The 27,982-nt window shown below is 40.9% G+C and overlaps 1 protein-coding gene across 1 annotated transcript; it reads right to left on the reverse strand.

Annotated features, from left to right (window-relative positions):
• Window positions 1–170: 170 nt before the first annotated feature.
• Window positions 171–27,875, reverse strand: PECR (peroxisomal trans-2-enoyl-CoA reductase). The gene is made up of 8 exons (XM_004577239.4): window positions 27,711–27,875; window positions 20,113–20,246; window positions 19,393–19,558; window positions 8,454–8,535; window positions 4,196–4,292; window positions 3,149–3,259; window positions 2,753–2,864; window positions 171–769 (listed from the first exon to the last, which is right to left on the reverse strand). Exons 1-8 carry the CDS (start codon window positions 27,832–27,834, stop codon window positions 684–686), a joined length of 912 nt encoding a protein of 303 aa, XP_004577296.2. The 5' UTR covers window positions 27,835–27,875; the 3' UTR covers window positions 171–683.
• Between the last annotated feature and the right edge of the window lie 107 nt (window positions 27,876–27,982).

Raw genomic sequence — 27,982 nt, forward strand, 5'->3', positions numbered from 1 at the left:
AAATAAATAAATAAATATCACTTCTGTAGAAAGATTAATTTGACCTTTCTATCTAAAAAAATGAATATATGCAAAGCATTTTATAGTTTCAAGATATTGTAATAATCAATAAAAAGTTACTAAATATAGAAAAAAGGTCAAACCAAACATCAAGCACTGCAAGAAAAATATTATGACTCATAACTTTGGTTTTTCTTTGAAGTAAGAGTTTAATACAAATTTGACATCAGGGACAAAACAATCTACACTTTGCCAGTGATGATGAAGGAGAACATTATTATTGATCTCACCAAGACATTCGCCGTCAAAAATAAGTCATTGTAGAATTCTAGTTGTAACAATTAGCATGATGGCACAATTTACATATATTTTCTAAATTTACAGTTAAGCATTAAAATCTTCTGGAAGTTCATGGTCCCTCTAATTATTTGAATCTTCATTTTTATATTACCTTAACATAATCATTTTAAGTATGCTAATTTGAGGGTTCCTAAAACTGTTAAGCCAGGGGTTAACGGTCATTGTTTAGGATATGAGAAAATGTATTTGGGGATAATTTATGCACAGTTATAGTTGATACATTGAAAAACAGGAATAATTTTCTCATGCAAATCATAAGTTCTTCCAAAGGCGCAGATGTGAAGGCACTTGAAACTAGACACTTGAAACTTGGCATCCTAGGGTTAGAGATTGGCTTTCTGCTTAGCAGACTTCTTCATCCTTTTCACAGTAGAAAGGTCCCCCACTCCGTCGGGCCAGTTGTCATGATCTGTAAGAAAGAGGCAACGTGAGGGCACATGTGATTCTGTGACCCTCCACAGTCCTCGTCCTGTTTCCCAGGTGCTACTTCCCCTAACTCATCCATTTCTGCAGCAAGAACAAAAATCTTCCGCACAGAAGGCACAAGTTTAGAGACTTTGACTCCCGGCACTGTCACTCACCATCCTTTCTGAGTTTGGGAAGTTACTCTTCCCAAGGCTCCAGTTTCCTAACCCATCAATGGGTAGAGTAGCATCTGCCCTTTAAAGGGATCTTCTAAAGTGACACCATATGTACAGTGCTTGGCACACTGCGGATACTCAGCACTTCCTTAATAACCTTGCAATAATGTGCCACCTCCAGCTGTACCAGTCGCCTGCCCAGCCATCTTTTCAGTTCCTCATTTCCTCTTTCCAATAGCCTATTTCCATTTGAGACCCCAGAAGGATGTAGGGGAAGTGGACCCTCTCCTGGCACAGTCAGAACTATGTGATCTAAGTTAAGTTGGCAGGTGCCACCGATTCCCTGGCTGTGTTACTGACTGAGATGACACTTGCAGAAACTTGTCAATCATTTAGCTGGAAATTATGGAACAAAGCCAGTCTCCCTCCCTCTCAGTGTGCCAGCGGATAGGAAGTACTTCATCTGACGGGCAGCAGGCAGGTACCCTGCAGCCAGCTTTAAGCTAAAGTCAGCACGATGGAAGCAAAAAGAGAAGAATGAAGGGGAAAGAGAGTTATCTGTGAGAGTGAAGTGTCACGCCCTTTTCAGGTATCCGGGTAACAAATTTCTGCATCGTTTAGGCCATTTTGAGCAGCAAATAAACACATTCTTTGACACTGAGCTCTACAGATACATCAGCTGAATTAATCCTCCCAACAATTCCATGAAATAAATACTACAGGTGTTCCCATGTGGCAGAAAAGAAAACAAAATCTTACCCAGGTAACAAGGGCAGAGCCAAGTGTGTCTGTCAGGCAATCCCACTGTGGAGCCAGTGTGATGCCAAAAGGCTGCATAATCCCACTCATTGTTAGGCACCAGTTTATTCTTAAAAGGCACATGTAGATCATTTCTCCCAAAAACTTTTTTTAAAAAAAGTTTGGTATTCATACAACAGTGTTAGAATAAAAAAAACAGAAGAAGAAGAAGATCAGTTACTGGAGGCTTAGAGAAAGATGCTATCTGGAAATGTTTGTGCTTTCTAAAGGAAAAGCAGGAGTGGGCACTTGGCACAGTAGTTCGAACACTGCTTGAGACACTGGCATCCCATGTGGCCCCGCTCCACTTGTCATTCGGCTTCCGGTTCACGCACACCGGGGAGGCAGCAGGTGATGGCTCAAGTGCCGGGTCCTTCCCCTGTGCAGAGAGCTGGATCTGAACTGGAGGAGCCTGGACTTGACCCAGGCGATCCACTATAGGATGCTGGCATCATAACCAACTTCCAAAAGGCTAATGAGTGGCAAATCTGGGATTCAAATCCAGGTATTTAAAAAAAAAACCAAAAAACAAAAACAAGCAAAACATCCCCCCCAAAACATACACCAACTATGGCATTCAATGTAAACCCTAAAGCATGGAGAAAAAGCAGCACCAGACTCCCCAGTCTCTACCTGGTAAGGCTTATTTTTCTGCTCTAACATGCAGTCCCTTATTGGAGGGAAAAAAAGGCAGAAATAAAGCTTAGATAGAGAGCAACCTCTTCTCTTAGACATACACACTAATGATGAAAATATTTTAAGAGTTCAAATTCTACCAATGTATACACATACAATTTGTTATTATATAAAGCCAAATCCTATCATAAATACATTTCAGTCTTCTCTGTGACTAGGAACATTTCCTTTAGAAATCATATCATGATGGTAAGCATTTTGTACTGTTGATATTCTAGAAGGGAAAGCACTCAATCATTTAAATAGCTGCTTAAGAGAGTTTGAACATGAATGTGACAAGTCATAAAAGTAGCGAGGACTCATCCTTGGTTACTCACCTGGAACCTCAAAGGAGTGGCTATACAGAGACTGACCCCCATCCACGTCCACCACCTGCCCAGTGATGTAGGAAGCTGCAGGGGACAGCAGGAAGCACACCACGGAGGAGATCTGAAAGCAGAGACATATGCACGCACACCTGAGTGACTTAGGGTCCCAGGTGGCCTCCAAGTACAACTCTACAACAAGGGTCTACTGCTCTCAGCTCATACTGCATTTGTCCCTGAGTCAAGGAGGCACAAACCCAGATACTCCCAGGAGCCAGAAAACCCAGCAGAAATGGCTTGATGGCAGGGAGGAGAATAATGTCTATCAGTTAAACCAGATCACATCAAAAAGACACTCAGTGCTAAAAAAATCTGCCCATTCTCATCAAGGATAGAAGCAAGCATCACCTCCTCCGGAACTCCAAGTCGCTTAGCTGGGATGCTCTGAATGGATCTCTCAAATATGCCTTGTCCTATATCACCATAGTTGTCAGCGGCGGTCTGGGAATAAACGGTGCCCTAAATTTGAAGACGAAAGCAAAACAACAACAAAAAGAATCAAAATGACACGCTAGTTGTAAAGTCGTCAATGTGGACAACAAATGCTAACACTTAAGTGGCTGAAGTTTACCTGTGAAATAGACCCACAGGTTACCTCCTGAAAGCTCACAGAGTTCCATTTGCAAGGATCATTACACTCTTAGCAACGACCAGGGAGTATCCCAGACAGGAGACCATACAAGACGGGTGACACATCTGATGCAGGGTCTCTCTTGGAGCACATGGTCACCATGTGCCTCAAATGAGGCTTAGGCTACAGCTTATCAAATAAATGAGCTTCCAAAGTTGACCATATTTTGACATTTCCCCCTACCATTTATATTGATGCCGAGAAATTTTATCTTGACTCAGAATTGATCCTTGCCTAGAAATTCTTCCCTAAAACTTTAATACTCAATTTCTGTCTCTCTCCTAGCAAAAGATTATTGAGGTAACAATCATTAACTAAATAATTTAGGAAAATTCATACTTCAAAATGCTAGATATCAAACTTGATTTCCCAGGCTGCTTTTTAAAATGCACAAAGATGCTTAGACCCATGATTTGGAGGTAAAACTTGGAGATTATTATTTATTGAGTATTTCACAAATAATTCTAGTATGACAGTACTTCAGACAGTTCATGGAAAACACAGTATCCTTAACTCCATTTGTCCATGAGCTTCTGAAGTATCCTTGCATAGTCAGCATTGAGAATCACAGGCTTATTTTAATATTCTTGACAATCTGCTTATAAATCAAAGAATACATCTGTAATGCAAGTTATTTTCTGAATTTATCTATTTTTAAAATCAGTCCTAGTTTATATGCCAGTCTACTATGTTGTTCTCAAGAACTCAACTGGAATCAGGAGTGTACAGTTTGCCAACAGATTTCATATAAAACGTTTACCTACAGGGGCAACACAATTGATCCTCACGCCACTCTTGGCCCATCCCACAGCTAAGGATTTGGTGAGGTTGTAAACACCTTCTCTTGCAGCTCCAGTGTGCCTTTAAAGACAAAACATAGACATTCTAATGTGCCTCTGTTGACCATTTCATTAACTGAGCTGACAAGCGTGCTGGTGCCTTGATAGACATGTACAAGAGCCATCATGGTGGGCTTCCTCCATCACTCATTCAGTCTGTATCTAAACCATGGAGAAAGAACCAAGCCCTTTGATTTTAACCAAATCTTGGTTCTCTGATGGCCAAGCAATTCTCACATTGAATAAACCTTTAAAAAGTACCCCAAATCATCATGTACATAATTGGAATATTTTGAAGAACTCTTATTACAGAGGAAAACCAAGCAAACATAATTTTAAGGATTATAATTGTGTGGTTATTTTTTTAGAGAATTATTTTTATTTGAAAAGTTAATTTTACAGAAAAAAAAGAAACACAGAAAGAAGTCTTCTGTCTCTTGATTCACTCCCCAAATGGCTGCAATGGCCAGAGCTGAGCTGATCCAAAGCTGGTGCCAGGAGCTTCTTCTGGGTTTCCCACACAGGTGCAGGTGCCCAAAGATCTAGGCCTTCCCCGTCTGCTTTTCTAGGCCTCAAGCAGGGAGCTGGATCAGAAGTGGAGCATCCAAGACACAAAGCTGGCACTAACAGGTGGAAAATTAGCCTGCTACACCACCATCCTGGCCCCAAACGCGTGATTATTTTTAAAATTAATTTTTAATGATAAGAGATAAGAAATTAATTTACATGTCTAGATATGTTATCAAGAGAATGCTTTGACACACCAGAAGCTTCATAAATTTTAAAGTATTTGCAGATAGAAGCTGGACATCAATACAGGGTCTTAATTAAGTCACTCATCGCTGGCATTGGTTGTCCACCTTGAGGATGTCTTTACAACTAGCATGTAATTTTGATCTTTCTCTTTTTTTGTTGTTCTGGTTTCATCTTTAAGTTCCGGGCATCATTTATGTAGATACCATGACTAAGCGTTTCTATTTTCAAGGTTTATTTATTTATTTGAAAGGCAGATTCTGAGGGAGAGAGAGAGACTACTATTCTCACCATGGTTTACTCTCTCAAGCTGCCCACAACAGCCAGGGCTGGGCCATGCAGATGCCAGGAATCCACAGCTCCATTTAGAGAGAAGAGCAGGCACCCAAGCACTCAGGCTGCGACTGCCTGCTTCCCCGGTACAACAGCAGGAAGCTGGATGGAGCAGGGATGGAAATGAAGCAACTAGGATACAGACTCGACATTCACCCACCAAAATACAGCTGTATATTAGACAGCCACAAAAAACGAGACATCTCTGCATACTGTTGAGAAGATACATCCAGGCTGTATCACTCGGGAATGGCTCAGTATAGAATAATACTTAACAAGGGTTGGCACCATGCTGTAGTTGCCAAATGCTTCATCTCTGGCGCCAGCATCCCATATGGGCACGAGCTTGTGTCCTAGCTACTCCACTTCTCATCCAGCTCCCTATTTATGGCCTAGGAAAGTACCGGATAATGGCCCAAGGCCTTGAGCCCCTGCACCCACATGGAGGACCCAGAAGAAGTTCCTGATGCCTGATTGCAGATCCACTCAGCTACAACTGCTGCAGCCATTAGGGGAATTAACTAGCAGAAGGAAGATCTCTCTCTGTCTTTCCTCTCCGTAACCCTTTCAAATAAAGACAAAAAAAATCTTTTAAAAAGGGTAATATTTTCTTACACTACAATTTCTTTCATTTAAAACGTGGGGGAAAGATACACTTTAAAACCACTAACAGTAGCTGCCTGTGTAAGTGAGAAAGGCTGGAAGGAACCTACAGTCTGAACTTCCCTCATTTTCCCTAAGATGCTAAGAAGGGCAAATACGTAAAAAAAGCAGAGAATACAGTTAGGAGAAGAAAGCCCAGGCCTGCCATTTGCATGCCCTGTATTCTTCACTGCTCTGTTTAACACCACCCAGATTTCCATTTGAGCATCCTCCCCTTGTCTATCCTTAGTCCATGTCCACATGGTGCTGACTCCAAGTCCTCACTCCTTGGGTTGATCTGGCACAGCAGAACAGCCCCCACCCCTCCTCTCATACTGGCTGATGGCTACGCCCTTGATCCAGGCAGGGTCAGCTAGTGAGAACTTTTTCTGGGACTTCCTGGCATGATCTGAGCAGCACCCTAAGCCTCCTACTGTCCCAACAGTTCTGCATTTGGTCCCTGTGAGTTTGACCTCTAATGCCTGACGTGTTCTCTTTGTGCCGTATGTAGGTAGAGCTTGCCTGAGATGGGGATGAACCTGAGGAAGAAGCCATTGGAACAAACCAGGCCCCTGGATCAGTCGCCCTGTGTGTCCCAGCATCCAAGAGCCTGCCTAAGCAGGCTCCCGAGGGCCAGGTGGTTCCTGCAGATCTGGAAGGGGTGGAGGATCTGCAGCTCTAAGAGTTCTCAGGTGAGGCTGAGGCTGCCAGGCCGGGGACCCAGATTTTTACTTAACCCGTTTGCATTTCAACTCTGTTCTGTATAACTGAGATTATGTTAAGTAATACAGGAAGAAGGCAAGGCATTAAAATTTGCATTGAGTAAGCAAACGTTTTACTTACGCAGTGGTTAATGAGAAGTACAAAGCTCTTTCTCCCAGAATCCTATCTAAAATCAAGGATGTATATTTATGGAATCCAAACCTGATTCAATACAGATTAGTCTCATTTTTCTACTGAACAAAGAAGTATCCCCACATACTGGTGGATAGTTTAGAAAGAACTGGATTAGAGTTGACAGGTAAAATACAGGACATCTAGTTACACTGGAATTTTACAGAAACAAAGAAAATGTTTTAGCATTAGGTATGTTGCCATGCAGTATTGAAGACCTATATATAATAGTAAATTATTTAACATGGTGACATGGCCCAACCCCTTCCCATCCTCCTTTCTTGGCAATTCTGGAAATCCCAACACAAAGAAGAATATTTTAGAAACAACCAAAATGTCACAACAAACAAGCCACTCAAGAAATGGGCATGGGAAATGGGCAAACACTTCACAAAGGAACAAACCCAAATGGCAAATAAACATATGAAAAAATGCTCAAGTTCCCTGGCAATAAGGGAAATCCAAATTAAAACATCAATGAGGTACCACCTAACGCCAGTAAGACTGGCCCACATGAATAAAAGCACCAACAACACTTGTTGGCGAGGTTGCGGGGAAAAGGGATCCCTACTCCACTGCTGGTGGGACTGCAGGCTGGTACAGCCTCTATGGAAATCAGTATGGAGAATATTCAAACAACTCAAATTCAACACACCGTATGATCCAGCAATAGCACTCCTAGGAATATATCCAGAACACTTGTTTTATGAGAAACCAACATGCACTCCTATGCTCATAGCAGCACAATCAGTAATTGCAAAAACATGGAAACAACCAAAATGCCCATCAACAGAGGATTGGATAAGAAAGCTATGGTTCATCTACTCCATGGAATACTACTCAGCTATTAAAAAAAACAAAATGCAGTTCTTTGTGGCCAAATGGGCCAAACTGGAAACCATAATGCTAAGGGAAATGAGCCAATCCCAAAAGGTTAAATACCACATGTTTGCCTTAATTTAAGATGATATGATGTTATGTATAACATGTTATGTTTTGAATGTTATATGTTGTGTATAAACTAAATTGAAGTATAGATGAGGTGGTCACAGAAGGTGGCTGGGAACTCGCATTTACTTTTAACATATTGGTTACTCATTACTATGTCAATTAATTCCATAATGATGTAAATTTTTGCTGATGGTATGTTGGAGCTTTCAATTGACTGGGATGATGCTCTGCTAGCTCTGTCTTCAGACCAGAGAGGGTATACCTAAGAAGCCGTTGAACTTGACTGGACAATAAGATGCTGGACTCTATGTTTGGTATATGCTTGCAATGGGGGAATCTCAACTGAACTTGAGCTGTGGTTATGCAACAAGGTGGAGGAATCCACCATGGTGGGAGGGTTTGGGGAGGGGTGGGAAGAACCCAAGTATCTATGTAACTGTGTCACATAATACAATGTAATTAATGAAGTTAAATAATAATAAAAAAAAGAAATACATTTTTAAAGTTCTAATAAAAGGAAATATGGTAGAAGAATTAATAACTTTGATTTAAGGAACTTTTCCCACTTGACTTTTCCCCAAAGACAAGAAGAAAGTATAAAAATGCTTACGCAGCTAGTGGAAATCCATTTTTAGTCATGACGATAATGTTGACAATAGACCCTCCATGGTCCTTCATCCAGGCATTATACACTGCAGACACACAAAGTAGAATCTTATCAAATATTGTTCATGTGCTTCTGATACTTGGTTTTAGCATACTGGCCATAGGGTATGTTTTATATTTTTTATTTTTTAAAAAACAAATGATTAAGGCACAATTTAGGAATCATAAATGTATCCACCATTTGAAGTGCACAATTTAATAATTTTTAAAAAGATTTATCCATTTTCATTGGAAAGGCAGATCCACAGAGAGAAGGAAAGAGAGAAAGATCTTGCATCCACTGATTCATTTTCCAACTGGCCACAACAGCAGAAGCTAAGCTGATCCAAAGCCAGGAGCCAGAGGCCTCCTCTAGGTCTCCCAAATGGCTGCAGGGCCCCAAGACCTTAGGCTGTTTTTGACTGCCTTCCCAGCCCACAGGCAGGGAGCCAGAAGGGAAGTGGAACATTTAGGACATGAACCAACACCCATATGGGATCCTGGTGCATGCTAGGCAAGGATATTAGCCACTAGGCTACTGCACCGAGTCTGTAATTTAATCTTTTTATTATTATTATTTTGAGATACACAGTGAGTGCCTCCTTCATCCCACTTCCGTGTTCCTGATTCTTTTTTTTTACATTTTATTATTATTATCATTTTATGATACAGTTCTATAGGTTCCTGGTATTTCCCTTATCCCAGCCCCAATTCCCTACTCCCCACCCCGTGCCTGCCTAGTTCCTCTATATCATTACTAAAGTATAGTTCTTCATACATAGTCATATGTCCATCATTGCGGGCATGGACAATGGCAGAGAGTCCAGCATCCTATTGTCAAGATATAGTAAACAGTTTCATTGGAAGTCCATCTTTGTCTGGAAGTAGAAATCCATACAGGATTGTACCCTCACATCTGGATGTTAGTCTCTGTTTCACAGCTACCATACATCCCCTCAAATGAAAAGTCATAATACAAAATCAACAATAGAAAGAAAAATAGAAATTTACAATGCCATGAAGTTAAATAGCATATTACTAGATATGACAGTCTCCATTACACAGCTACTATACATCCCCTTAAATGAAGAGCCACAAAACAAAATCAACAACAGGAAGAAAAAAGAAATCAACAACACCATGAAGTTAAATAACATGCTACTAAATGACTAACTTGTAGCTGAAGAAATAAAAATCAAGAACCTTCTTGAAGAAAATGATGCTACTCTATGATGTATGAGTCATTCAATGATTCAATCAGAAGAAAGTGCTTTGAAGAGATGAAACTAGCTAAAAACATCAAATCCCATGAGATATAGTTTCCATTGATTTTTGTTGATGAAGTGTGTCTCTTCTAGACAACAAATAAATGAGTTTTGTTTTTTAATCCAGTGTACTAAATCTATGACGTTATATTCAGAGTTAATATGTATGGGTGGTACTTTGGTCCTGTCATTTTAGGAATGGGTTGTTCATTGGTTTAGTCTTCTGTTGTCATTTCACTGGGATGTTCTTCACATTTGCCTTTGGTTTTGTTTGGTGCTATTTCTCTTCTCTGTCAAGAGAACATCTTGAAATATCATTTGTAGGGCAGGTTTGGAAGAGGCAAATTCTTTTAACTCTTCTCTACTGTGGAAGAATTTTACTTCATTTTCAAAGACAAAGGAAAGCTTTGCTGGATATGTTATCCTAGGCCAACAATTTTTTCCTTTTAGAATCTGGAATATGTCACTTCATTCTCTTCTGGCCTGTAAAGTTTCCTGTGAAAGATCTCCAGTGAGTTTAATTGGCATTCCTTTATATGTCAATTGATTTTTTTCACGTGCATATTTAAGGATCTTTTCCTTGTGTTCGACTGAAGAGAGCTTGATGATCATGCGTCTTGGTGGAGATCGCTTTTGGTCAAGCCTGTTGGGAGTTGTTTCCTAATTCTTTCTCTAGATTAGGGAAATTTTCCTTTATTATTTCATTAAATATACTTTTAAAACCAGTTTCTCTTTCTGCACCTTCTGGGACTCCCATAACTCTTATATTTGGTCTCTTAATAGTGTCTTTTAATTCTTGAATACTTTTTTTTTTTTGCCTGATCCAGCTCTTCTTCCAGCTTTTTGTTTGTTTCCCCCTGGTGACAGGAAATATCTTCCAGTTCTGAGATTCTTTCTTCTGCTTGCTTCATTCTATTTTGGAGACTCTCCACTGTACTTTTAATTTGCTCCACTGTGTTCTTAATTTCTGATATATCAGCCTTGATTTGCTTTATTGCTTTCTTAAATTCTTTGAACACTTGTATGTGCTTCTCATTGTTGATTAGAAGCTTTAAAATGAGTTTTCTAAATTCTGTGTCCCCATTTTCTTGATGTATTCCTCAGTGAACTCTGAGGTTGGCAAAGGGTTTTGCTCCTTTGCAGGGGAGTTTTCAGCAACATTCATTGTGCCTTTGTCTCTTCTTTTGCTCTTGGTCTTTGTACTCTGTTAGCAGAGTCTTCTCCTTGGGGCAGGTTTCTAAGCTGTGTCACCCACAGGTCTACAATGTGACTTTACTTGTTGCAGTTGGTACACAACTCTTTGCTTTCAGCCAATTGTGCCACTGCCTCCAGCAAGTTCCAGGTCTGGGTTCTTATGTTAGATTTCCACCAAGAACTCCGTAGCCCCAACTCCTGGTTCACCAATCTCCACCTCCTGTGATACCATGCTTAGGTTGCATCATTGTCTCTGCAACCTTTCTCCCACTTCCGGTTGAAGAAGGTCCCAGGATTAGAGAGACACCAGGTGTCCTATATAGTTAGCTAGGTTGTTGGTGGCGCTGATCTTGCCGGAACCTGTTGGACTTTAGGTCTGGGTGCCACACGGATCTGTTTTGACCTGTATGATGCCACAGTTGGCATTATTTTTCTGCGGGATCAGTGCAATCCACTGAACTCAGTGAGTTCTAGTGAGCTCAGCACATACACAGTTCACTGTTGTCCCTGCAGTCCTAAAGCTATTGCCACAGTGTACAAAATGGCACCTGATGTACCACTGCTAGAGTTCTTGATCTGCTGCCCATCAGATCTTAGGGCTATCCATACCTGTCTTGAGTGGTACCTGTAGAATTCCACATTGCTGCAGTCCACTGAGTCAGAAATGAGCTCACTCCCAGCTCAGCGTATGCTCAGTCCTTTCCCTTGCCTTTGCCTCCTTAGGCAAAATGGCACCCAATTCGGCTGTAGAGGACTGACTGGGCTGTGAAATCCACCCTGTTCTCGCACTGTCCATCTGGTAACTGCTGCTCTGTCTCTGCTGCTGGTCAAATCAAATGGACCAGTAGGACGGACAGTTCTTTGTCTGGGTTCACCTCCCAAGCTCCCAGTGAAAGTCCTTCCCACCTGGTTGCTGGTGGAGTTCAGATAGCCGTTTGCTGAATGCCGCTGGAGTATCAGTCTCTGCAACACCACACTATTGTGTCCACTGCTTTTCTGTGTCTGTCAGTTTCCAGGTACCCCTCTGCTGTTGTTCTGTCCTTTCCTATTTCCTGGAATGTGTCTGCTCTGCTTCATGCTGATTAAATGTTTCTCTGTCCATTTAAACATGTCCTTTCCCTATTCCGCCACCTTGATTCTCCCTAATTTAGTCATTTTTAATAAGTACATGGAGTTGGGCAGTCATCTCTACAACCCAGTCTTACAACATTTTCATCATCACCCTGATACTTTCATACACATTTGAAGATGAGGAAAACATTCATCTTTCTGTCCCTCTTGATGCACTTTTGCCCTTTCTGAACATTTCGTAAACTGTGAATCATGTACAATGTGGTTGCATCGTCTTGCTATTGCCATGAGGAATCACTCGAAGCTGGATAAATATTTTTAACAGAAGATTTGTTTTAGTTCACAGTTCAAGTTACAAGGTCCAAGGCCTTCTTACTGCCAGAAGTTCACCATAGCCAGGAGATCACCTAAAAGACCCAGAGAACCTGTGTGTCTTTCTAGATCTGTGTAGTCCCTGTCATTCTCTGTCTAGCCTCAGCAGCATTCAATCATGATGTAATCCAATCTAATCACTTCCCAACAGCCCATCTCTAAACTCCAGGGTTGGGGTAAATTTTCTCGTTTTCATTACCAGTATTACCATGTGACTTTGGGGATTAAAATCCTTCATGAATTTTGGGCACAAATCACTCTCGTATCTTAGCATGGTCTTTGTTTCTGATTCTTGCACTCGGAGGTTCATTCATCTTGACATTCATTGGCTCCTTTTACTGCTGAGTAGTATTCCATTGCATAGATATACCACATTCTGCTTAGCCATTCATCAGCTGATAAGCATTTGGATTAGTAACACTTTGGAATAATTATGAACGCAATTCTTAGGACATTTGTGATTTTCTTAGACACATAAGACATCCATATGTGAAACAGCTAGACTATATAGTAACCATATGTTTAGTTGTCTATTTTTTTATCTCGTATTTTATATGAAAGGCACAGAGACACAGAGAGAGATTTCCCAACAACAGATTCACTTTTTAAATATCTACAGCAGGCAGGTTGGACCAAGCTGAAGCAAGAAGCCTGGACCTCAATCAAGGCTCCCAGGTGGGCAGCAGGGACCCAAATGTCTTAGCCATCATTTGCTTCCTTCATGGGTACAATTGTCAGGAAGCTTGACTGACAGTGGAGAAGCCAAACTCAAAACAGGTGCTGTGATGCAAGTGCTGTGATATCATCTGTGCACATCCTAATGAAGTATCATAACTGCCACACCAAATGCCTACCCTTAGGACTAAATTCTTAAAAAGGAGCTTTCAAAAGTGGCTCCACTGGTTTCCATCCTTATTGGAAATACATTGCGAGGCCTCGTTTCTGGATCACTGACTTTCTGGTTGCAGTCATGCCAGTGGATGTGTAGTGGCATCACAGTGGGCTTGCATTTTGCATTTTCCCAACAATGCTGGTATGTACATCCATCCTTATGCCAGTACCACACGGTCTTAAAATCAAGGAAGTATTAGTCTTGCAACATTCTTCTTTAGCAAACCATTTTGGCAATTCCAGCTCCTCTGCATTTCTGTGAGTATTTTAGGAGCTTCTTGTCATCTCTGCCAACATTTTTAGGAATGTGATTGAATTTATAAATCAACTTGGGAGAAATAATATCTTTTATCAATATTGAAACTTATAACCCATACACATTCAATGTTTCCACATTATTTAAATCTTTATAGTTTCTTTTTATAAAATACATTTTATTTATTTGTAAGGCAGAGTTACAAAGAGGGCAGGAGAGACAGAGAAAGATAGATCTTCCCAATAGAAGTTCACTCTCCAAATGGCTATAACACCCAGGCTTAGGCCAGACCAAAACCAGTTGCCAAAAGCATCACCCAGATCTTCCATGTGGAGGCCCAAGCACCTGAGCAATCCTCCACTGCTTTCTCAGGTGCGTTAGCAGGGAGCTGGGTTGGAAGTGGAGTAGCTGGGACTCAAACCGGCGCCATTCAGGATGCTGGTGCCACAGGAGGTAGCTCTGTTACGCCACAACACAATATTTTGTAGTTGCTGTCATACAAATCTTAGATAGCTTTTGCTAATTTATTCTAAAATAGTTTCTCACTTTTGAAGCCAAGTTTTATATTAAGGCTCCCATTTTATTAGTAAAATAAAGCCAAAACAAGACATAGTGGTATAATGAGCCCCAATTGATTCCACATTATTCACTTATAATCAATACTGTTCAGTTCATCTCCCCACTCATTTTACCACTTGCTGGATAATTTAGGGAGCAAATTCAAGACAGTCTAGTCATTTATTTAATAAATATTTCCATGTTTATGAATAAAATGAAAGATTTTAACAATAAAATTCCAATTCCATTAATGTACCTAATTAGCAATAATTTCTTAATATTATCAAATATTCATTCATTGCCCATATTTCCCTGGTTGGGTAATAATTTCTTAATGTGTTTTTTGGAAACAAGCTCCATATAATGCTCACAAAATGCAATTGTTGCTTTGTCTCTCCACCTTTTGGGCTCTATAATTTCCCTTCCAAATCTTCACTCCAGCCAGGGTTTGCTTATTAAAGCAATGGGACTGTCGTGAGGTTCACCAGTCTGGATTTTGCCAACAGCAGCCAATAGAATCATTCAGCATTGTTCTATCCCCTCTATGTTCCATGAGTTGATAGTCAGATTCACATTTGCTCTGTGTGTGTGTGTGTGTGTGTGTGTGACAGAGAGAGAGAGCAAGAAAGTAATACTGCTGTACTCTAGTTGTCTTACTTTTATGATACACAAACTGCTACCAACTATTACTAAATAAATTCCATAAATCATTAAATGGTTGGAAATGATGACTTTCTTCATCCATTAGCACCATCTAATTTCCTTCTACACAATTCATATGTGAAAAGCAGAAAAACTTCCAAGTTACCTAAAAATAAATACCACACCCCAAAAAAACCTTACCACTATTTTATCTTGCGCTATTTCTTACTCTTATATTATTTGTATCATATACTAGATGTTTTCCTCCAACGATTTCTTGACATACTCTTGAACCCAGGAATTCAACCATAACTGATTCACCTCGAGGCAATGTTGTTCTAATAGCAGTGTGGTGCTATCGCATTCACGTTTTGAATTGCATTTCCCTGATACCAGGTGAAATTGAAGACTTTTTTCATTTGTCAGCCGTTTGTATTTCTTCTTTTGAAAAGTGTCTATTCATGTCCTTTGCCCACTTATTAACTGGATTTGCTGTTTATGTGTATTCTTAAGAAAGGTATCAGGATCCGCATGGTAGTGTGTCACATTAAGCTGCTGCTTGCAGTGCCAGCATCAATATAAGCACTGGCTAAAGTCCCAGCTGTTCCAAGTCCCAATTCAGCTCCCTGCTGACATGTCTAGAAAAGCAATACAAAATGACCCAAGTACTTGGGCCCCTGAACCCATGTAGGCTATCTGGATGACATTCTTCACACCTGGCTTTGGCCTATCCCAGCCCTGACCATTGAGGCCATTTGGGGAGTAAACCAGCACATGGAGGCAGCAGGCATGGATTAAGCAATTGGGTTCCTGATAGCAACCTGAAAGACCTGGGTTGAATTCTCAGTTACTGTCTACAACTCAGCCCAGTCCTGGCCATGGCAGGCATTTAGGGAGTGAGCAAACAGATGGGGGCTCTCCTCCTCTCCATCTCTCCAGACTCTGCTCAACTTTTAATTACAGTTGTTAGCAATGAACCTTGAATTGGTAAGACTACTCACATAGTTATAAATGAGTAAAAGCCTTGAGCTATAACATTTTGGTTAAAGAATACTAGCTATCCCCTAAAACTCATTCTTCCTTTTTTACATGCAAGTAGAAGTTGTAGTTGGGATCATAGCTGTTCACTTAAAGACTCTATTTCACTTACAGTCAAGAAGGATCATTCAACTCATTCAACTGACTTCTAACGTGAACATGAACCAACATAATAGCGCTGCTTCTGGATGGTGCCCTTGTAAGAAATGGATGCGTATCACATTCTTCCCCATTCCTGCTGTCTGCAATGCAGATATGAGGGCATGAAGCAAATAAGTCTGCTTAAATCAAAAGTGAAAGCAACAAATCAAGAAGAGTGGAGTGATAAGAAACTCAATTACTAATGTTCATGAGACAATTGTACCACCTCTAGACTACCAACCTTGACTTTCAGTGACAGAAATAAGTTATTTATTTATGTATTTATTTATTTATGTGCTTCCCTGGAGCAGTCAACACTGTATCATAATTTACTCAGAGTGCTATATTTTTTTAACCTAAAAAGAAAAATGAATCTTGGGAATGTGGGCAAGATCTTTGACTGACAGATGGTAAGAAAATAAAGACTATTCCATGTGGGGTGAAGATCCTTCAGGTCAGAGTTGCATGTCCTGCCTTTCTAACAGAAGAAAATCTTGGATGGTGTGTAAGGAAACCTTGGCACAACACAACTTCAGGAGTTTAATATTAACTACCCATGGAATATAACCTTTAATACCAAAGCTATCCGTGGATGCCAAGAGGTTTTCAGAAAGCACACAAACCCTGACTTTGGTATTCTCCCAGAAGATAGAATCAATGCATTGTTTCTAATAGATTTAATAGGCCCCTTCCCTTATAACGAAGTCTGAATATGTCCTCTAGTTCTGTGACAAACCTTGTGTAATCTTTGCCTCAGTCATTAAAAATGTTCTCATTATAACATCCTAGAAATGGGAGGAATCAAGATGGCAGGATAGGGTAAAGACATGTTTAAACAGATGAAGAATCATTAGCCAGAGTGAAGCAGAGAGATCACATTCAAGGAAATAGGAGAGGACAGGCTGACAGCAGAGGGACACCTGGAGACTGATGGACATGGGAAAGCAACAGAGACAATGGTGTGGTGTTGTAGTGACCAGATACCCCAGTGGCAGTCAGCGAGTGGTGATCTGAGCTCCAACAGCAGCCAGTACTCCACCAGCAGCTAGGTGGCAAGGAGAGTACACTGGGAGCTCAGCAAGTAAACCCAGGTAAAGAATTGCCTGTCCTGCTGACTTGTTTGATTTGATCAGGAGTAGAGACAGAGCAGCAGATCCCAAACAGGCGATACAAGAACAGGGATAATGGTGTAGCCACAGCATGGTATCACAGGAGGTTGAAACTGGTAAGCAAGCAGCTGGGGCTTTGGAGACTGTGGTGGAAGTCTAACATAAGATCCAAATCCTGAAACTCACTCGAGAGAGTGGTACAGGTGACTGCAAACAAAGAATCATGTACTAACCACAGTAAGTAAAATCAAACTGTAGACCTATGGGTGACACAGCTTAGAAAACTGCCACAGGGAGAAGAATCTGATAATGAGAAGTACAATGACCAGGCCCGGCAGCGTGGCCTAGCAGCTAAAGTCCTCACCTTGAATGCAGCAGGATCCCATATGGGTACCGGTTCTAATCCCGGCAGCTCCACTTCCCATCCAGCTCCCTGCTTGTGGCCTGGGAAAGCAGTCGAGGACAGCCCAGAGTTCTGGGACCCTGCACCCGTGTGGGAGACCTGGAAACAAGTTCCTGGCTCCTGGCTTTGGATCGGCGCAGCACCGGCCATTGCGGCCACTTAGGGAGTGAATCATCAGACGGAAGATCTTCTTCTCTGTCTCTCCTCCTCTCCGTATCTGACTTTCCAATGAAAATAAATAAATCTTTAAAAAAAAGAATTAAAGGACACTATTAAAAGTCCAAATATAAGAGCTATAGGGATTTCAGAAGGTGCAGAAAGAGAAGCTGGGTTTAAGGCTATAGTCAATGAAATAACAAAGGAAAATTCTCTTAATCTGGAAAAGAATTGGGAAACAACATCTAGGAGGGTAACAGAATTCCCAACAGGGTTTATCAAAAGTGATCTTCACCAAGACACATGATCATCAAGCACTCTTCAATTGAGCACAAGGAAAAGATCCTTAAATGCGCACGTGAAAAAAAATCAATTGACCTGTAAAGAAATGCCAATTAAATTCACAGGAGATCTCTCACAGGAAACTTTACAAGCAAGAAGAGAATGGAACAACATATTCCAGATTCTAAGAGGAAAAAATTGTTGGCCTAGGATAACATATCCAGCAAAGATTTCCGTTGTCTTTGAAAATGAAGTAAAATTCTTCCACAGTCAAGAAAAGTTAAAAGAATATGCCTCTTCCAAACCTGCTCTAAAAATGATACTTAAAGATGTTCTCTTGACAGAGAAAAGGAATAGCACCAAACAAAACCAAAGGCAAATGTGAAGGACATCCCAGTGAAATGACAACAGAAGACTAAATCAAACGGCTAACCCATTGCTAAAACCACAGGACCAAATTACCACCTATTCATATTAACTCTGAATGTAAATGGCTTAGCTCATCAATCAAACATCATTGGTTAGTAGACGAAATTAAAAAAACAAAACCATCTGTTGCCTACAGGAGACATATCTGAGCAATAAAGATCAACAGAAACAATATCTCATGGATTTTGATGTTTTGGTTTTTAGTTTCATTTCTTCAAAACCTTTTTTCTCATATTAAATTATTCACTGACTCATAGGTAATACATTAGCCTCATTTTCTTCATAAAGGGTCTTGATTTTCTTTTTCATTTCTTCAGCAACATATTAGTCATTCAGTAGCATTATAAATTTCTATTTTTCTTCCTGTTGTTGATTTTGTTTTGTGACTTTTCATTTAAGGGGATGTATAGTAACTGTGTAATGGAGACTATCAAATCCAGATGTGAGGATACAATGCAGTATGCAGCTCTACTTCCAGACAAAGATGGACTCCCAATGAAACTGTTAAATATGTCTTTTTTTATTGCATTTCATTTTATGACATCGTTTCCTAGGCTCTGAGGTTCCCCCACCCCTCCCCACACCCTCCTCCCATGGTGGATTACGCCACCTTATTGCAGTATTACAGTTTAAATCCAGTCATGCTTCTTTCATTGCAAGCATGTACCATGCATAGAGTCCAGCATTAAATATGTCTTGACAGTAGGATACTGGACTCTCTGCCATTGTCCATGCCCACAATGATAGACTTATGACTGTTTATGAAGAACTATACTATTGTAATAATACAGGAGAAATCAGTGTGTGAGGGTTAGGGGTTAAGGGAAATCCCAGAGCCTATGGAACTGTATCATGAAATAATAACAATTAAAAAATGGAAAAAAAATAAAGTCCTAGAAATATAACCAGAAGGTCAAAGAATGCTACTATTTTAAAATATTGCAGATAACTGTCTAGAAATGTACTCATCAGCATCTCAAAGCCTTATATATGTAACTGTTATTGTTCTCAGACTGCAGGTCCTAGCAGTTTCTCTTTGGATAAACTCTGTGATCTCTACACATACAGGGATTTCTGTAAACAATGCAGACACTTGCCTGCTTTGCACATGTAGAAGGTGCCTGTCAGGTTGGTTTCAATCACGGCATGCCAGCCCTTTGACGTGATGTTCTCAGCAGGAGACAGGAACTGACCTCCTCCATTGTTGACCAAGAAATCAATCTTACCATAAATATCTATGGTAGATTTGACCAAACTATTTACCTAAAGAAAAATAGACATAAAAGTTGAATAATGTGACTTTCTGCCTGGAGGGATAGCTTGCTCTAGAATTCTAAGAGAGCTTCCATTTCTCACAGTGAACCATAAACCTGAGTAACACAAGGAATGAATGAACACAAAGCCAGCAATGAAGGCAATCTAAAAACCCTGCGTGAATGACTTAATACTCACAGTTCACAAAGATAAAATTGTAATTTTAATGACAAGGTATCTCTTTTGGCCTAGAATCTTAGTAGGGTAATCATGCTATTTTTTAAGCTCTCAGCCCCAAAGAATGCCATCAGGTTGAGATGAACACCAAGAAATGACTTAAAAGGCAAAAGGTAATCTCCAGGTAACATCCTTGCTCAGTTTCCTTACATTGTTTTCTCCCCTGTCTTCCTCCTGAGGTCACTCACTCAACAAATCCCAAGCGCAAGGACGCCTTCGTGAGACTCTCACGCTAGACCAGCACCTTAGGGAACCTGAGCTCAGCCAGGTTTAAGATCACAACAGAACATTAAAAGGAGTAAATAAACAATGACATATTTCATTACCTCCTCTTCTTTCCGGATGTTGCACTGTATGGGAATGACTTGAGCCTGGCTGTTGTGGGGCAACTCAGCCCTCAGTTCTTCCACAGCAGACTGTAATCTCTCCAACTTCCGGGAGGCAATGACCACATTGCAGCCTGAGGAGAAAGCAGCCAAATAACAGGTAAATACACACAAGTCCTCCCAATGTCAAAAGTTAACAATGGTGAGAAGACATTTTACAAGTTCCTGTTGACAAAGTTCAATTAGGATGTGTGCTTCTGGACAGGATGGAATATAACAACCAAATTTACTCTCCAGCTCCAAATAATTAAGAATCTGGACCAAAGTGTGTGAAATAATGATTTGGTGCACTGGACATCAAGTAACATTGGACTTGTCCCAAGCAAAGGTGAACACAAACCACCTGATATCCGCAATCGGTGCAGCTTACTACCTAGAGAGGGCTTCCAAATGACAGCGGAATGAAGATGTCTCTCTGGGTGGAAGAGATGAAGCTGGGAGTCCCGGGAGCCCAGGGTGGGTGGTTACCAACAGAGGGAAAAAGAGATATAGAGCAAGAGCTTCAGAAATTCAGAGTTCCCCATGAGTCTTCAACTAAGTACTGACTAGTGCATGACAGTATATAACCAGATTGGGTAGAACTCTCTGAAACAAGCAGAGAGAACAAATCCTACTGGAGATGGTTAGTGTACCTGCCAGGAAACATATTTCACTGCAGACAACAGTGAGACAACACTAGCAACAGGCCAATCTGCTCAGATCATTAAAGTGAAAAGCAAACTTCTTTGAAGTTGAACTGTTTTCAAGTAGCCTACATGGACCCCATGACAACACTCAAGAATATTTACAAGAATATAAATAATCAACATTCAGTAAAGTAGGAGTCAAAGTCTGCTATCCAAAACAATTGCTAGGCCATGTAAAAGACCAGGAAAATAACAACCCACAACAGGGAGAAAAATCCAGGAATCAAAACAGACTCTGATGATTTCGTTAAATGAGCCAGTGATGATGATGAGAACACTCTCAAAATCAGCCTGAGAAAGCCACCAGATCTGGTACAGAACGAAAACAAAAAGACGAAGGCCTCTTTAAGAAAAGTTCAAGCCAGAAGACACCATAGTAACATTATCTTTAAAGGACTAAATTTTTTTTTAAATCAGAAAGATTACAAACCTAGAAATCTTTACCTGGTAAATATATCTTTCCAAAGTGATGGCAACATGACTTTTTCATACATGTGAAAGCTGGCAGCATTCAACAGAGCAGATTTACAACACAAAGGAAAATTCAAGAAAGGGCCCTGCAGCGTGGCCTAGCTGCTGAAGTCCTCGCCTTGAAAGCCCCGGGATCCCATATGGGCGCCGGTTCTAATCCCGGCTGCTCCACTTCCCATCCAGCTCCCTGCTTGTGACCTGGGAAAGCAGTCGAGGATGGCCCAAAGCTTTGGGACCCTGCACCCGCGTGGGAGACCCGGAATATCAGCTTTGGATCAGCACAGCACCGGCCATTGCACTCACTTGGGGAGTGAATCATCGGACGGAAGATCTTCCTCTCTGTCTCTCCTCTCTGTATGTCTGACTTTGTAATAAAAATAAATAAATCTTTTAAAAAATTTTTAAGAAAGCCTTACAAGCTGAAGGAAAATGATACCAGAGGAAAAATCAAAATCTATATAAAAGCAGAAAGAGAAGTAGAAATGGCAGTTATGTGGCTAAATAGAAAAGGTCTTTTCTTCTATTCAGACCTATTAAAAAGCAGTGATATTTGTGTAAGGCAAAAAATTATATGAAGTACTGTAGGATTTAAAGCATGGGTAGAAATGAAGTTCTTCCTGCTCTCCCTTTATTATAATAGCATGATGGCCAGGAAGAGTAAAGTGAAGTAGGGGCAGTCTTTGTTTTTCTCAGCTCCAGTTTCATACTAATTCCAGTTGCCTTTGTGACTTAGGTAAGACCAGTTATCCAAGAACATACTTCGAATTTCAGTTACCAAGGAATATTAGCTACCAGTAATGATATAAAATACAAACTTTCCTACCTGCTACATAGTCAGTCTGCATATCACCAGGTAAACAAGTGCACATCATGATCAGTGACTAACATGGTACTTCTTCCAACGTCTTGCAGTAATGGGGTGCATGTTTTCTTGAGTTCAGACAGGCATCAGGAAGAGTGTAACTGTGTTGCCTCCAAGACTAACAATGATAGACTCTTACAATGTTTTACAAGAAGGAATGATCAGAAAAGGGACTGGCCAGTAAAGATGAAAGAACAAAGAAATGGAAGGCGGCAACACTAGAAGTGAAATCAGAACAGCATGTCTGTGGAGTTACAAGAGGAATGGACATGTTGACCTGGTCACCATGCTAGAGGCCACAGCTTGGCAGCCAGAAGATTTCAATAAGGGAAACGTATCAACATAAGTGAGAAAAGTGGTTATGACAAATAAGATAAATAAGATGAAGATGTCCTAAAACACCTTCATGCACTAAAAAAAAAAACCAACAAAACAAACAAAAAACCCCCACCTCATACATAAAGGAACTCCTGGTGATATCTTGATATTCATCATGTAAAGAATAAAATGTTGCAAGACATTACAGATGTAGAAAAGAGCATTACAATTTTTACAAGGAATCAAAGAACATTTTGCTCCATATCATACAGTATCCAATGAGAAGAAAGAAGCACTGTTTTTAAAATGTATTTGAAATAGCAATCCCATTCACTGATTTAATCCACAACTGCCCACAGTAGCTGGGGCTGTGGGTCAGGGCCAGCATCAGAGCCCATGAACATAATCCAGGTCTCCCACGTGGCTGGCAGAAAGCCAGTCACTTGAGTCATCTCTGCCTTCCAAGGTCTGCGCTGATGGGGAGCTGGGTTCACGAACTGTAGCCAAGAACCAAACTTCAGCATTCCACTCTGAGAATTGGGCATCTTAAACCAGTAGGCTAAATGCTTACTCCTTGGCCAGCATTATTCAAGCTCCCTTTGTTAATATTTTCATCTAGTAGTGACTCATTTTAATTTTCAAAATTTTTAGCAGTTTATAATATACTAAAATAGCTTTATTGCTTCAAATTTTTCATTTTTAATTGACAACTGTGTATGTTTACAGGGCACAATGTTTGTCTTTTGGTACAATATAGGCTGCAGAATTATCAAATCAGGCTAACTGACATATGCATCACCTTACATGTTATATCCTGTGTTGCCTAACTTTGAAATCCACTCTTTCAGCAACTTTGAAATATACATACATAATTATTACCTCTGGTCACCAGAACTTAACTCCCCTTGCCTAACTGAAACTTCTTGGTCTGGATTTAAATTTTTTTTTTCATTTTCTTTTTTTGTTTGTGTGTGCATTTATAGCTGACAGTGAAAGAATTTCTAATACTTTGACAAAAATGGTCAAGCAACATTTGTAAGTTGTCACGCAAGCACATTGTCAGCTTACATAATCTCGCTGACAGTCCCACAGTGCTGTTCAAAATAAAGGCCATCTACAGACTAGTAAGTCGGGTAGGTATTTGATGGAGCAGTTAGGATGCTCTTCGGGATAGCCACATGCCTTCTGGAATGATTCCTGAATCCAGTTCTAATTTCATCTCCCTGCATCCTGGGAGGCAGCAATGATGGCTAAAGTAGTTGGGTCCCTGCCACCCACAGTGGATACCCATAATGAGTTAGTGGTTCTCCGTTCCAACCTGGCCTTAGCCCCAATTAGAGTCAGTCCTTCCTTTCTCTCTCTCTCTCAACTACAGACCAAAAAAACCCTCAAATACATGATAAGTTCAAATTTTGGCCCATATTATTTGTTAGTTGTCTGCTGTGAAGAACTAAGCTACAACATAACGGAATATTCATTTTTCCTCTTAAGTAATACTTAACCTTGCTGTTAGGTTTTGCCTTATGTTTGAAGTCTGTGCTAAATCTTCTTTTTCACATAAAATTTGTTGTACATGTCTGTATATGTTTCATATGTATGTAATGATCAATGTGCATATGTATAGAGGCATTGAAACATGTGTATATAAAAATATATGTAAAATGTTGCATCACCATACAAAGCAGAAATGCTTGTTATGGCTGCCTCCAAGCAAAGAACAGGAAGTAGATGCCACCTCTGGGAAGTACAGCTAACTCTCCTCTCACTCCTGCAGGATCACCGCTCTGCCAACACAACCATAGCTCTGACCTCACGATAAAGCAGCATATTGGTCTTCACTATTTCGTAATAACAGCCTTTGGTCACCCCCTGGAGAGTAGGTGCCTTGTCACTGCTGGATCTGTTACGCAAGCACACAGCCATGGTTCAGTACACATGTGGGGAGTACATAAGCTTTATAAAGCAGAGAGTTAAACAGCTCAACCTTTAGCTTACATTGTATTTGCTGTAGACTGTGAACTACTTGCTGCACAGCACAGTGAGATGCTCTTGAGCAATATCTTGCAAGCAGGAAGCTGAATGGGAAGTAGAGCAGGCAGGATATGAACTGGTGTCCATATTAGATCCCACCACATGAGAGGTGAGGACTTTAGCCACTAGGCTACTACACTGGGCCTGGGGCTATCTAATGGCTAGAGCTTTTCACTGCATGCAAACCTGACTTATGGTGCAAAAGTATTACAGAAAACAATGAAGCAATGCTGTATAAAACACTGGCCTTGGGGAAGTGAACCAAAGATATAAAATCTCTGTCTCTCCAACAAAAAACAAATGAGATGGCACTGTGGTGTGTCACATAAAGCTACCATCTGCAGTGCCAGCATCCCTTATGGGCATCAGTTCAAGTCCCAACAGTTTCGCTTCTGACTTCCAATCCAACTTCCTGCTAGTGGCCTGGGAAAAGCAGTGGAAGGTGGCTTAGGGCCCCTGTCCCATCTACTGGGGAGACTCAGAATAAGTTTCTGATTCCAGCTCTGTCCTCTGGGGCCATAAAGGGAATGAGCCAGTGGGGAGAAGATATCATCTCATCTCTCTCTCTCAATAACTCTTTGAAATAAATAATAATAATAAAAGAAATATTTAAATATTGTCAAAATATGTCAAAATTACCATTTGCTTTTCCTACCTTCTTATCTGTAATACCAAATGTAGACTCTCCTGAGTAACAGAAAGAGGATGGGCAACATGAAGATAAGGATAAGATTTGAATTCAACTTGAATGGTTTTGAATACTCTATGGCAGAATCAGGGCTACCTCTGACAAGCATCTGCAAGACCGAGGAGACCTAAATCTGTCTGCTACATTCCGTTCCTGGAAGTAGTGGCTCTCCCTTATCTTCTTTTTTTTTTTTTTCTAAGATTTATTTATTTTTATTGGAAAGGTGGATATACAGAAAGGAGGAGAGACAGAGAGAGGAAGATCTTCTATCTGATGGTTCACTCCCCAAGCAGCCGCAACGGCTGGAGCTGAGCCAATCCAAGGCCAGGAACCAGAGGCCAGGAGCCAGGAGCTTTTCCAGGTCTCCCACATGTGTGCAGGGTCTCAAGGCCTTGGGCCGTCCTCAACTGTTTTCCCAGGCCACAAGCAGGGAGCTGGATGGGAAGCAGGGCCACCGGGATTAGAACCGGCACCCATATGGGATCCTGGCACGTGCAAGACGAGGACTTTAGCCTCTACGCTATCATGCCGGGTCCTCTCCCTTGTCTTCTAAGCCAAAGGAAACATCGAAGCGATAATCACCATTTCATAACCCACACCTCCAAATCCAAATGATAATCCACATTAAAATAAAAGCAACAGCCTTTACACAGGATTAAGTATTGTCTATTATTTTATTTGCTTAATTTGGATTTATGTAATACTTTTAAAAATAACGCTGACATCAAAAATGATGTAAAATTCATAATAAAAATTATTTTATATCCCTTCACTGAAGGAAATTCTTTTCTAGTATGACTAAGAATGATGGAGACTGGTATTATGACATAACAGACAAAACCAGTTCCTTCAACGCCAGTATCCCGTACAGACACCCGTTTGAATCCTGACTGTTCCACTTCCAATCCAGCTCCCATCTAAGGGCCTGGGAAAAGCAACAGATGATCTCCAGAGCGCCCGTATCCCTGCCACCCACATGGGAGACCCAGATGAAGCTTTTGGCTCTTACCTACAGCCTGGCTCAGTCCAGGCCATTGTGGCCACCTGGGGAGTGAATCAGTGGAGGGAACTGTAGGCTAATGCAATTGTTCTGAGAACACATAAGGTAAACTTGACCAAGTTAGGATGTTCAGTAGGTCAGTTGCATTTGATGTGGTTTCCATTTATGATGAGATTATGGAAATTTAACTTCATTTGAAGTCAAGGAACATGCACATCATGTTTGGTTTTGTTTTTGAATTCATACTATGCCAGAACTTGGAAACACAATGGCAATTAAGGAAATCTACCTGTTACTTCTAAAAAAAAGGATTTTAAATATGAAAACAAGTCTAGCCACCCCAAATTAAAATGATTTTCAAAAACAAATTGTTAACAATGTTATAAACATTCTTCTGGTCTATTTTCAGTAAGAGATAGAATGCTTAAACATATTCCATAACAATAGAAGTGTTTTGTTCCAAAATCTTTTATAATTAAATGTATGCCTTTCTCTTCAATAGTAATATAATGAAAGGGCAGCATAATGCCTCATTGTTATTAATTTACTATTTTGCTCATAATGAATATTTACATTATTTCCAATGTTCCACAACTCAAGTGGCACTGCATTCTTGAATTTGCATCTCTCTGGCTCTGATCATTTTCATGGAGAAAGTTGCTGAGAGGAAACTACAAAGCACTAGATTACAACATCATCAAGGCTTATGTGTCTTTTTTTCTCTACTTCTCTGTACAAAGGTCACAATCATTGTTATTTCTGGGTGCCTTTTTCACTCCCTTTAACACTTTCACTTCTCCAAGTGTTTTGAAATTTAATTAGAAACCTCATGGTGCCATCGTTCTAGTTTGCATTTAATAATCCACGAGGTGGATTATTTTCTCTTATCCTGACTGCCTCTGTGTGTAGTTCTTCCCCTGGAATGTTTAACCCGTTATCCTTACACTAGCGCTCCAACAGCTTCCAGAGTTCTTTATCTGTTAGAGCTTATATTCGTCTTATATTGCGAATCTCGTTTTCCATAACCCTTAAACTCTAGAGTTGTAAAACTCAGAGGATTTACATCTTCCAAGAGGTAGATGCACCTGTTTCCCTGCTTATGATTTCTTTCCTGGTTTAGAAGATAATTCGATGAAGAACTCTGAAGGTCTTTACAATCATTTCCAGTTAAGTGTAGCCGCCCCGTGCTTCCTAACCACTCCGATTACGCCAATATATAGACTACATTAATCCAGTTATGTACACATAGTTACTCTGTAGCATGTTTTCACAGATCGCCTTATTGCTTCCCTAGGGCACAGTGTTCTGTGCGCTCCCTGCCCTTCGCCAGTCCTGCAGAGGACACTCTGGTCTTCCCCGGCCCTCGCGCCGTCACCCGGCTCGCCTCATCTGCACCTCCTCGGCTGTGGACTTCCACACTCCGAGGCCGTTCGTGCGCCCAGGCTCTGGTGTCCCCCCCGGCGGCATGGCCTGCCCACGTACCGAGGTGCAGGAGCTCCCTGGCGATGGCCTTTCCGATGCCTGTGCCCCCGCCAGTGACGATGGCCGCCTTGTTCTGCAGCAAGCCAGCCATTAGGCAGCTCTTGCACTTGGCCCACGACCCCATCGCCACTGACCGACCGAGAGTCCAGGGCGCACACGGCCAGCCACTTTGTAACTGGAGGGGGGCGGAGCTAGATAGCGCCCACGTGACCAGCCCTGCCCACAGCCCTTGGTCCCGCCCACCAGCGCCGGCTACTCGCCTCTTCCCAGGG

This window comes from Ochotona princeps, chromosome 5, assembly GCF_030435755.1.
Source record: "Ochotona princeps isolate mOchPri1 chromosome 5, mOchPri1.hap1, whole genome shotgun sequence".
In the NCBI taxonomy this organism is placed as follows: Eukaryota; Metazoa; Chordata; class Mammalia; order Lagomorpha; family Ochotonidae; genus Ochotona; species Ochotona princeps.